This window comes from Acanthochromis polyacanthus, chromosome 19, assembly GCF_021347895.1.
Source record: "Acanthochromis polyacanthus isolate Apoly-LR-REF ecotype Palm Island chromosome 19, KAUST_Apoly_ChrSc, whole genome shotgun sequence".
NCBI lineage: Eukaryota > Metazoa > Chordata > Actinopteri > Pomacentridae > Acanthochromis > Acanthochromis polyacanthus.
In genome coordinates, this window is record NC_067131.1 from 12,328,547 (window position 1) to 12,340,130 (window position 11,584).

Below are 11,584 nucleotides of genomic sequence, written 5' to 3' on the forward strand. Positions count from 1 at the left end.
CTGAAAGTTTTTCAAAGTTTCAGAAATTTGGGGATTTTTTTTTTCTGAATTTTTGGAGTTTTTTTAGACAAGAAAACAAATTTTTTTGTTGCCCATAAGTGAGGACAACAGGAGGGTTAAAGTAATTATTTTGGATTTGTTATAGAACTTTAAAGGGACAAAACACTTCTTCTCTTTAAATTTTCTTTCTACTTATGGAGCCTGTAATTGTCACAGCTTTGGCCTGTGCTGGCCTTTGTTATATCTACTGGATCTATGACATACTTTATGGCAGTTCAGAAAAAACAGAGAGCGATACGTGTCATGGAAGATTGTGAAACAGATTGATGGTTTTAAAAGTCAACCTACTATCTTCTTTTCTGGGAAGGAGACCTAATTTAGCACACTGTCCCGCCCTAGAAGGAGTGGCTCTTGATTAAAACCAGTGGACGACAGCTGAACTCTCATCAGGTCTGAGGGCACTAAAGCCTCATCACTCGTAGCCACAACTGGCTTTCTCTCTTGTTCTGTAGGTTTGTTCTTCCGTTTGTTTTCAATGGCTCAGAAATACATACTCCTGTCTGTCCTTTGGATAGCTGTAGCAATTGCTGGTAAGTAGCCTGATTTTATTACATTGTGGGACAAAGAACGCTATCAATGAGGAATGACTGCTTACGTGAATGTCTTCTGCTGCCGTCATCTTTTTTCTTCCACAGTCACAATAACTAGAATTAATCCCATTGTATTGTCTTCACTCGTTTAAACAGCATTTTCCTTTAATTGCCAGAGTGCCTCATCTCAACAATTGGCTGTTTTAATATTTCTTCATTTTAGTTTAGTTTTCTTTTCAAACAAATCCCACAAATCCTAAAATTATTTAGGATATAAAAGCTAACAATAAAAACACAATTTGAACTAGAAAAGCACTTGGAGAGCGCATACCTCCGCCATGCCGTTTGTTTGTCTGTCCGTCTGTGTGTGTGTGTGTGTGTGTGTGTGTGTGTGTGTGTGTGTGTGTGTGTGTGTGTGTGTGTGTGTGTGTGTGTGTGTGTGTGTGTGTGTGTGTGTGTGTGTGTGTGTGTGTCTGTTTGTCTGTTAACAGCATAACTCAAAAAGTCATGGACGGATTTTCACCAAATTTTTTACAGGATGTCCGGAAGAGCAAGCGTAACAATTGATTAGATTTCGGAGGTGATCCGGATCACCGTCTGGATCCAGGATTTTTTTGAAGGTCGAAGGACAATTGAGAGATGGCCGCCAGGTGATCGATTGTTACTCTTGCTCTTCCGGACATCCTGTAAAAAATTTGGTGAAAATCTGTCCATGACTTTTTGAGTTATGCTGTTAACAGACAAACAGACACACACACACACACACACACACAGACGGACAGACAGACAAACAAACAAACTCCGGTGATTACATAACCTCCTGGCGGAGGTAATAATTGCTTTGAGGTTTGCCGTTTTTCTGTATTTGACCTTATGGTGATGATAGCTGATTTTATCGTATGACCCTGTGGTTACCCTACCTGCCTCTGAAAGGTCACCTTCTAATAAAGGACATCGTTTTATTCTCCATAGACCCTGTGGTCTGGTTAATGCTTTACATGTCTGCTACCTAAATGAGATTTACATCGACTTTATGGAGTAGATGCAGGACATATTGCTTTTAGTTAGTAGTGCTGCTTAGTACTTTCTTTGTTTGACTTGTTGTAATTATAGGTATTTTAAATCTAGTTTTAAAAAAATCTGAAATGTTTAGTTATTCAGTTCCAGGTTTTTAATGGTATTTTACATCAGGCTTCACAGTTTTCATAGTTTTAGTCATATGTTTTTTTAATTTGAGTACAGGAAAATTCTCCATATTATAACTAGAATGATAAGCCTTTCATACAGTGAACATCTGGGTTTGTGACAGGTTATTGGTATTAGATATGGTGGGGCTCTCTAGTTTACCACCCCCTGCTAAGCTGTAATTCTTGCTGCGATGATTGGTCATTTTTATCTTTAGATGAAACACAAACACAGCCCATGAATGCACAAATCATGCTGCTGTATTGGCAAACTGTATATCTTAGCATGTGATTTGATTGTGCTACATGCTTTGGTTCTTGTTATTCATTTGATGAGATTTTCTAATTTCTGACAAGTGATAAATCATTTCATTTCATGCCTCATGTATGATTATGTCAGCTCTGGGGAAGCTTGCGAAAGAAAACTTTGTGTTTGTAGACTTAAATGATTTGCTGGTAACCAAGTCATCTCACAGTCTACAAATCTAACTGCAGCTCCAGCCGCACCTGAAGATACAACTACACCTAAACCTACAACCACAACTGCGGCTCCAGAAACTACTGGAACTACACCTAAACCTACAACCACAACTGCGGCTCCAGGAACTACTGGAACTACACCTAAACCTACAACCACAACTGCGGCTCCAGGAACTACTGGAACTACACCTAAACCTACAACCACAACTGCGGCTCCAGGAACTACTGGAACTACACCTAAACCTACAACCACAACTGCGGCTCCAGGAACTACTGGAACTACACCTAAACCTACAACCACAACTGCAGCTCCAGGAACTACTGGAACTACACCTAAACCTACAACCACAACTGCAGCTCCAACCACACCTAAAGAAACAACGGAACCTCCACCACCTGGTAATTCATCAGTGCTCCCAAACCAGTGTCATTTGTTTGTGTCAAAATGAACAGGGGAGTAAGTGCTACCATAATGCTTTAAATACTTATATTGCTGTCTCTTTGTGTTTGTTCTCCTTTTTCCTTTAACTTTAAAGCTCCCTGTGATTCAAGCCCATGTGGTGATGGAGCCACCTGTAATAATTTTGGCCCGACCAGCTTTACATGCTCATGCCTGGCTGGTGATACCTACAATGACACGAGCCAAACCTGTATAGAAGGTAAGTATTTGATTGTGCATCATCCTGATGAGGCAGATTATTCATGACAAAGTGACACAGTGAACAATATGAAATACCAAAGTGCAGAGCAGTATGTATCTGTGGGATGGAGGTAAAAATAAGTGGTACAGTGTTACTGAAGGCAGTTATTTACAGTTAGCTTAGCTTAGCTTAGCACAAAGACTGAAAATGAAATTTACTCATAAACATGTTATAATAAAAAATCAAGCTGGATCTAACTGCCTTCTGGTTCGCATTTAACAGACAAATATGAGAATGAGATCGATCTGCTCATGATTCCCAAATAGATATAATATTCTTTTACAACTTTCTGAAGATGATATTTTCCTGTTTTAGCAAAAGTTTTCCCCGGACAGCTAACTGTGCCTGGAATACTCTATAATGACAGGATGTCAGACCAGACATCAGAGGAATTTAGAGAAGCAGCTCAGGATATTATTAGTGAGGTAAGCAATCACTTATCTCTCTTTATCTTTTTTAAATGTGGCTTTGTGAACATTTATGCCTGTTCTACACTGTAAATGCTAAAAGTAACAATTCTAACTAACCCACCCATGCTACAGTTATTACACATATTCAATGCTATGCTTGTGTTGTCAGATGATGCAACAAACAAATGGTGCTTTCTTTTCAAAACACAGTTGGAGGGATTATTCAGTGACACACAGGGCTACACTGGATCGAGAGTGCTGGAAATCACGTAAGTCATGGAGCCACAACAGTGTTCACGATCATTTTTACGAGAGCCAGCTTCTTACATCGTATTGCACTTAATAATTTCAGAATAATATTATCATTAAGTGTGATTTTTGTCCACATTGGTCAAACAGTCCAGCTACAGCAAGAAACACAGCAGTCGTTGCATCAGTAGAGAACAGCTTTCAAGCAAATTCTGAAGTCACCTCAAACAGTGTTACAAGTGTGATGGATGATGCCAGCAGTTGTTCTGATTGTCTACTGGCAGGTTCAAGTTTTACAGGTAAGTGTGCTACCTCGATCTAATACATTGTGCATGTCAATATTTATCTAGTTTCTGTGGTTATGTTTAAAATACTGGAGCTGCAGTTCTGTCTGAAAACAATCATTTACTTATCTGTTAGGTGTTAGTGAATTAGTTGTAAGAAATACCCTTTTAAATGGTTTGGTTTTAGTTTGTTCTATCAAACTTTTTTTTTCCTGTAGATGTCACTGTTTGTGCTGTGTAACACAAAGTGTTGTCACAGCACTTTCTTCTAGGCTCTCTGTCACTGCTCACAAACTGAGCTGCAGCATCCAGAGTATCACTGAGGCAGTCAGTAGAGGCATCTTGTTCATAACGTTCTTTCTAAACTGCTATCATTTCGCTCCACAGTTCATATCATGTTGGGGTATTTTGTGCAGATTTTGTACTTTGTCTTTGAATTATGCGTGCTGAAGTTGTCTTTTGTTTTGTCATTCAATTAAAGAGAGAAACCTGTGTGAGGATCAACCTTGTGATAACAAAACTACAATCTGCACCTCATCAAATGGAACTTTCACGTGCGAATGTCGGGACGGCTATATCAGCACTCCCGTCAGTGACAGAATGTGCATCGGTAAGGGAATTTAGCTCACAACAGGAGGGTTAAAGTAATTATTTTGGATTTTTTTTTAATAGAGCTTTAAAGGGACAGAGCTCTCCTTCTCTTTAAATTTTCTTTCTACTTATGGAGCCTGTAATTGTCACAGCTTTGGCCTGTGCTGGCCTTTGTTATATCTACTGGATCTATGACATACTGTATGGCAGTTCAGAAAAAACAGAGCGCGATACGTGTCATGGAAGATTGTGACGCAGATTAATGGTTTTAAAAGTTGACATACTGTCTTCTTTTCTGGGAAGGAAACCTGATTTATTACACTGTCCCGCCCTAGAAGGAGTGGCTCTTGATTAAAACCAGTGGACGACAGCTGAACTCTCATCAGGTCTGAGGGCACTAGACCCTCATCATTCGTAGCCAAAACTGGCTTTCTCTCTTGGTCTGTAGGTTTGTTCTTCCGTTTGTTTTCAATGGCTCAGAAATACATACTCCTGTCTGTCCTTTGGATAGCTGTAGCAATTGTTGGTAAGTAGCCTGATTTTATTACATTGTGGGACAAAGAACGCTATCAATGAGGAATGACTGCTTACATAAATGTCTTCTGCTGCTGTCATCATTTTTCTTCCACAGTCACAATAACTAGAATTAGTCCCACTGTATTGTCCTCACTCGTTTAAACAGCATTTTCCTTTAATTGCCAGAGTGCCTCATCTCAACAATTGGCTGTTTTAAGTTTAATTTTTCTTTTTAAACAAATCCCAGTGTACAATTATTTAGGTCAAAAAAGCTAACAATAACACAATTTGGATAATTTCTTTGAGGTTTGCTTTGTGACAGTTTTTCTGTATTTGACCTTATGGTGATGATAGCTGACTTTACTGTATGATCCTGTGGTTACCCTACCTGCCTCTGAAAGGACATCTTTTTATTCTCCATGGATCCTCTGATCTGGTTAATGTTTTACATGTCTGCAACCTCATCGAGATTTACGTCAACTTCATGGAGTAGATGTAGGACTTGTTGTTTTTAGTTGGTAGTGCTGGTTAGTACTTTCTTTGTTTGACCTCTGAAATTTTTAGTTTTTCATTTACAGGTTTTAAATTCTCCATATTATAACCACAATGATAGGCCTTTTATACAGTGAACATCTGAGCTTGTGGGGGGTAATCGGTATTAGATGCGGCAAGGCTTTCTAGTTTACCACCCTCTGATAAAACACAAACACAGCTCATGAACCCATAAATCATGCTGCTGTATTGGAAAATTATATAACTTAGCATATGATTTGATTGTGCTACATGCTTTCTTTTATTCTTGTCTTTCTCATTTCTCATTTCTGACAAGTGATAGATCATTTCATTTCAAGCCCACTCATACATGACAATGTCAGATCTGGGGAAGCTTGCAAAAGAAAACTTTGTGTTTGTAGACTGAACTGATTTGACTGACCAAGTTGCTTTTGAGCAACTTTGACAGCAGATTATTGGTTTTTAAACTTCATCCTTTCGCAGTGGCAGTAGGATAATCTATGAGATTCATCCGAGGTGCGATTTTGCTAGTTGAAAACTTTTGAGGTTCTCCTCCAACACTGAAAGGAATCCTGAGGATGTACCAACTCAGGAAACTGTACTCCTTTTCTGTCAGTATTAACATCTTGCTGAGCACTGTGTATGAGCAGCAGGCATGCGGCCTGTCTTGTTGCATTCTCAGTGACTAAACACACACTCTGTTCCCTGTATTTGAGCAACTGCCATCTGGTCACAGGTTCCACTGTCTGGCCTGTAAGACCCAGAGAAGAAGAGCAACCTTTGCCACCAATGCTGTTCTCCTGAACTCTAAGGGGTTACAATAACCTGAGGCTTTGTGCAATATTGTCTTAGGTGTCCACATGTGCAAATACTATACTGTCATTGTCAGACGTAATCTTACTTTTACTTCAACACTGTGCAATATCACCATTCTGTACATGCTGCTGTTCAATCTGCTGATTTTGATATACTTGCTGTTTTTTCATGTATTTATTTTGACATTTTAAATTTAAATGTATTTTTAATTTATTGCTGCACATGATCTGCTGTTTTACATCTCTGACTCACTTAAATAGTCACTACTGCCTTTACTACCTCTGCAGCAGCCACTCATACTGTTACCATCAGCAGGTCTGCCACTCCACATAATCTGCTGCTTTCGTCCACCCAAATATGTGTTTTTTTCTTTCTCTTGCTTGTTTGTAATGTGCCGCTCTTTCCCCGCTTAATTGCCCCGCTGGGATAAATAAAGTTTTCTGATTCCCGTTCTGATAACTGTGATGCTTTTACAGCAAACGTCTCAGAGTCAAATTCAACTGCAACTCCAACCACAACTGAAGCTCCAACCACACCTAAAGATTCGAACACAACGGAACCTCCACCACCTGGTAATTCATCAGTGCTCCCAAACCAGTGTCATTTGTTTGTGTCAAAATGAACAGGAGTGTAAGTGCTACCATAATGCTTTAAATACTTATATTGTTGTCTCTTTGTGTTTGTTCTCCTTTTTCCTTTAACTTTAAAGCTCCCTGTGATTCAAGCCCATGTGGTGATGGAGCCACCTGCAATAATTTTGGCCCGACCAGCTTTACATGCTCATGCCTGGCTGGTGATACCTACGATGACGCGAGCCAAACCTGTAGGAAAGGTAAGTATTTGATTGTGCATCATCCTGATGAGGCAGATTATTCATGACAAAGTGACACAGTGAACAATATGAAACACCAAAGTGCAAAGCAGTATGTATCTGTGGGATGGAGGTAAAATAAGTGGTACAGTGTTACTGAAGGCAGTTATTTACAGTTAGCTTAGCACAAACACTGAAAATTTTATTTGCTAATAAACACGTTATAATAGAAAAACAAGCTGGATCTAACTGCCTTCTGGTTCGCATTTAACAGACAAATATGAGAATGAGATCGATCTGCTCATGATTTCCAAATAGATATAATATTCTTTTACAACTTTCTTAAGATGATATTTTCCTGTTTTAGCAAAAGTTTTCCCCGGACAGCTAACTGTGCCTGAAATACCCTATAATGACAGGATGTCAGACCAGACATCAGAGGAATTTAGAGAAGCAGCTCAGAAAATTACTAATGAGGTAAGCAATCACTTATCTCTCTTTATCTTTTTTAAATATGGCTTTGTGAACATTTATGTCTGTGCTACACTGTAAATGCTAAAAGTAACAATTCTAACTAACCCACCCATGCTACAGTTATTACACATATTCAATGTTATGCTTGTGATATCAGATGATGGAACAAACAAATGGTGCTTTCTTTTCAAAACACAGTTGGAGAGATTATTCAGTGACACACAGGGCTACATTGGATCTAGAGTACTGGAAATCACGTAAGTCATGGAGCCACAACAGTCTTCACTATCATTTTTACGAGAGCCAGCTTCTTACATCGTATTGCACTTAATAATTTCAGAATAATATTATCATTAAGTGTGATTTTTGTCCACATTGGTCAAACAGACAAGGTCCAACAAGGAACACAGCAGTCGTTGCATCAGTAGAGAACAGCTTTCAACCAAATTCTGAAGTCACCTCAAACAATGTTACAAGTGTGATGACAGCTGCCAGCAACTGTGATGGATGTCTCCTGAAAGGTTCAAGTTTTACAGGTAAGTGTGCTACCTCGATCTAATACATTGTGCATGTCCAATATGTATCTAGTTTCTGTGGTTATGTTTAAAATACTGGAGCTGCAGTTCTGTCTGAAAACAATCATTTACTTATCTGTTAGGTGTTAGTGAATTAGTTGTAAGAAATACCCTTTTAAATGGTTTGGTTTTAGTTTGTTCTGTGAAACTTTTTTTTTTTCCTGTAGATGTCACTGTTTGTGCTGTGTAACACAAAGTGTTGTTGTCACAGCACTTTCTTCTAGGCTCTCTGTCACTGCTCACAAACTGAGCTGCAGCATCCAGAGTATCACTGAGGCAGTCAGTAGAGGCATCTTGTTCATAAAGTTCTTTCTAAACTGCTATCATTTCGCTCCACAGTTCATATCATGTTGGGGTATTTTGTGCAGATTTTGGACTGAGTTTTTGAATTGTACATACTGAAGTTGTCTTTTGTTTTTCCATTCCATTAAAGTGAGAAACCTGTGTGATGTCAGTGCTTGTGATGATAAAACTGCAAACTGCACCCCATCAGATGGATCTTTCACGTGCAAATGTCGAGACGGCTACATCAGCGTAACCTTCAGTGACAGAATCTGCATCGGTAAGGGAATTTAGCTCACAGGAGAGAGAGAGACAGTGTGTTTGTGTTTGCTAATGTTTCCTGAACTACACAACCAATACCATGTATTGTTGTATTTTTAATCGAAGCTTGTCCAAGTGGAAGCAAAGCGACAGAGTCTGGGTGTGAGGAGTAAGTACATCCATCCATCCATCCATCCATCCATCATCTTATCTTATGTTATCTAAGATATAAATGAGACTTCTTTTCTGTCTTTCAGGTGTTCATTTGGTTATTCTGGTTTTAACTGTGAAGAAAGTAAGTACACAGTGAAAGCAACAAGACATTTACATCATCACAGTGCTGTATTAAATATATATCTTTCAAAAATCACAAAATCTTATTCAAACACACATTCAGAATCAGTTGTGCTACTTGAGAAGGGATGGTAAGTTGTCTGAAAATCGTGTTCATAAGCAACCCCTCTGCCCAACATCATTTTATTTGTTGTTTTAATCTCCAACTGATGTTGACTCCAGTGAGAAGTTATTAGAGTTCATGTGTCTCCCTCCAGAGCAACACAAACCAACTTTGTTAACATATTCAGAAGTACTTCCTAAGACATTGATGTGTAAAAACAGTAGAGTTACCCTCTGCTGTTATTGGAAAGTGATTGCTTAGTGGCTAACCTCTTCTTCCTTGTTTCATTAGATTGGCAGCTCTTGCTGGTAATCATCGGCTCTGTACTTGGTGGATTGCTCCTCATTTGTCTCATCCTTCTTCCAGTAGTGGCTCTCAAGTGAGTTTCACATCTTTTCACTCACCCACTTCTAAATATCCATAACTGCCTCTGTTTATTTTATTTGCTTTTTTTTAAAAAAATCTCAAAAATGAAATCTTGTCAGATGCTCAAAGAAAAGCTCCAAGAACAGGAGCGATGCAGACATTGGAGAAGCTTACATCACCCACTCTTCTGCCAAGTCGCCTTTGGTTAACCGCAACGTAGCCAACAGCCAGGCTTCACTGAACGGGTCAGACAATGGTGGAGTGCCTCGGATCCCACGGGCCACAACCAACAGCGCCTGGGACAGCAGGACCAACCTGGAGATGAGTCCAAGCCACAGCCGGCAAAATCTGATCTCTGAGGGGAAAAACCCGGTGAGTATGATTCTGTGTGTGACAGCCAGGGAGAGATGCTTCATTTTACAGCTGTGTTGTCATTAAGCTGAGTGTTTTCATGGCCTTTGTTCAGATTTTGCTCACAAAGAAACTTTCTTTCCATCCACTGTAGCGGCCGTTCGACGACCAGGATGAGATAACTCCATACGGTGTGTCTCGACAGAACAGCCAGCACGCTCAGCGACCTCAGAATCGAGCTCAGTTCAACCCGTACGCTCAGGGCAAAGGCCACAGCAACCCTTACTACCAGCGAGACGGTGGAAGATAGCTGCATTAATGCAGAATCACAAAGATTGACCCTGCAGTGACACCGAGATCAAAAATGTACTTTGTTGTAGTTTAGAGTTTTTATTCTAAATACTGCACAACATTCATATCTCTTTAGAGTAAACATTGTATAAATAGAAGCACAACAGTTGCCTCATTTCTGTGCAAAACCTGAAGAAATATCTAATATGCTGTAATGAATATTATTGTGCCATATGTACTTTCATCTCTTTGACTTCTATCGTGTTTCCTCTTGTTTACTAAATTATATGAAATTTGGGAAATGATTTTTAAGTTTTGTTGCACTTCATTCACTCAGTTACTCGTGACAAGCTGAATCCTCAAAATAAGGAGCTGCTCAAGATCATCCTCCTGCTCATTTACTGTCTTGTCTTGATATTTAATTACTAAATTAAAAGTTATTATTTTACTTGTGAAATGTTTCCAGTTTGTGACGAGTCAACTCAGTTTCTGTGAATGAGTGTCGTCTAATAAAGTTTTAAATGTCTCAGTCCTCCAAATGGTGCCATGTTTGGCTCATCTGTACTCTATATTTCACCGTAATTTGTGTAAAATATTTACTGCCTTAAAATAGCTTTATGTCCTGTTTTGTATAACTGAGAGTATATTTTGTTTATTTCTCACCTCTTCCATGATCGATTGATTCTTAGCTGTTATTCAGTGAGTTAAACAGCAGTTTTACCAATTATGTATTATACAAATCATGTGGTATTAAAGTCATTTTAATGTTATATAAAACTGTAAATAAATCTATGAAATAAAAGACTCTCTGTGACTTAAGGGATGATTTTCTTCCTCATGAGGAAATTAATAATTGGGAGGATATTTCCGGTGACTGGTCCTTGTGTTTTAATTGTTTTGCAGGTTTAACTGATTGGTATGTTACAGGGATGATCAAATCCTTTTCATTCTGATGCTGTATATTTTTATTTTGTTGCGTTTTTCTTTTTGCACGGGATGCATAAAAGCAAACACAATGATTCTATGCACTGTTCCTATTGATAAGCAACTCATCTATATTACCATATTACTAAAATGATACACTATATTGCCAAAAGTATTTGCTTACCTGCTTTGACTCGCATATGAAGGTAAGTGACATCCCATTCCTAATCCATAGGGTTCAATATGACGTCGGTCCACCCTTTGCAGCTATAACAGCTTCAATTCTTCTGGGAAGGCTGTCCACAAGGTTTAGGAGTGTGTTTATGGGAATTTTTGACCATTCTTCCAGAAGTGCATTTGTGAGGTCACACACTGATGTTGGACCAGAAGGCCTGGCTCTCAGTCTCCGCTCTAATTCATCCCAAAGGTGTTCTGTGAGGTTGAGGTCAGGACTCTGTGCAGGCCAGTCAAGTTCATCCACACCAGACTGCATGTCTTTATGGACCTTGGTTTATGCA

The 11,584-nt window shown here is 39.1% G+C and overlaps 1 protein-coding gene across 1 annotated transcript; it reads left to right on the forward strand.

The window, feature by feature from the left end:
- Window positions 1-40: 40 nt before the first annotated feature.
- Window positions 41-10,939, forward strand: muc13b (mucin 13b, cell surface associated). Its single transcript, XM_051939975.1, has 18 exons — window positions 41-590; window positions 2,270-2,653; window positions 2,791-2,913; window positions 3,271-3,380; window positions 3,576-3,634; window positions 3,765-3,913; window positions 4,380-4,508; window positions 6,811-6,906; window positions 7,044-7,166; window positions 7,513-7,622; window positions 7,818-7,876; window positions 8,007-8,155; window positions 8,628-8,756; window positions 8,864-8,906; window positions 8,995-9,032; window positions 9,426-9,513; window positions 9,620-9,872; window positions 10,006-10,939. The coding sequence occupies exons 1-18, from the start codon at window positions 536-538 to the stop codon at window positions 10,159-10,161; spliced, it is 2,253 nt and encodes a 750-aa protein (XP_051795935.1). The 5' UTR covers window positions 41-535; the 3' UTR covers window positions 10,162-10,939.
- The last annotated feature ends 645 nt before the right edge of the window (window positions 10,940-11,584 follow it).

Bases quoted from the DNA above. Each gene is read 5' to 3' on its own strand.
- muc13b (XM_051939975.1), top strand. From the start codon at position 536: ATGGCTCAGAAATACATACTCCTGTCTGTCCTTTGGATAGCTGTAGCA. The intron at 591-2,269 runs GTAAGTAGCCTG...ATCTAACTGCAG, and splicing joins GATAGCTGTAGCAATTGCTG to CTCCAGCCGCACCTGAAGAT. The intron at 7,167-7,512 runs GTAAGTATTTGA...TTCCTGTTTTAG, and splicing joins GAGCCAAACCTGTAGGAAAG to CAAAAGTTTTCCCCGGACAG.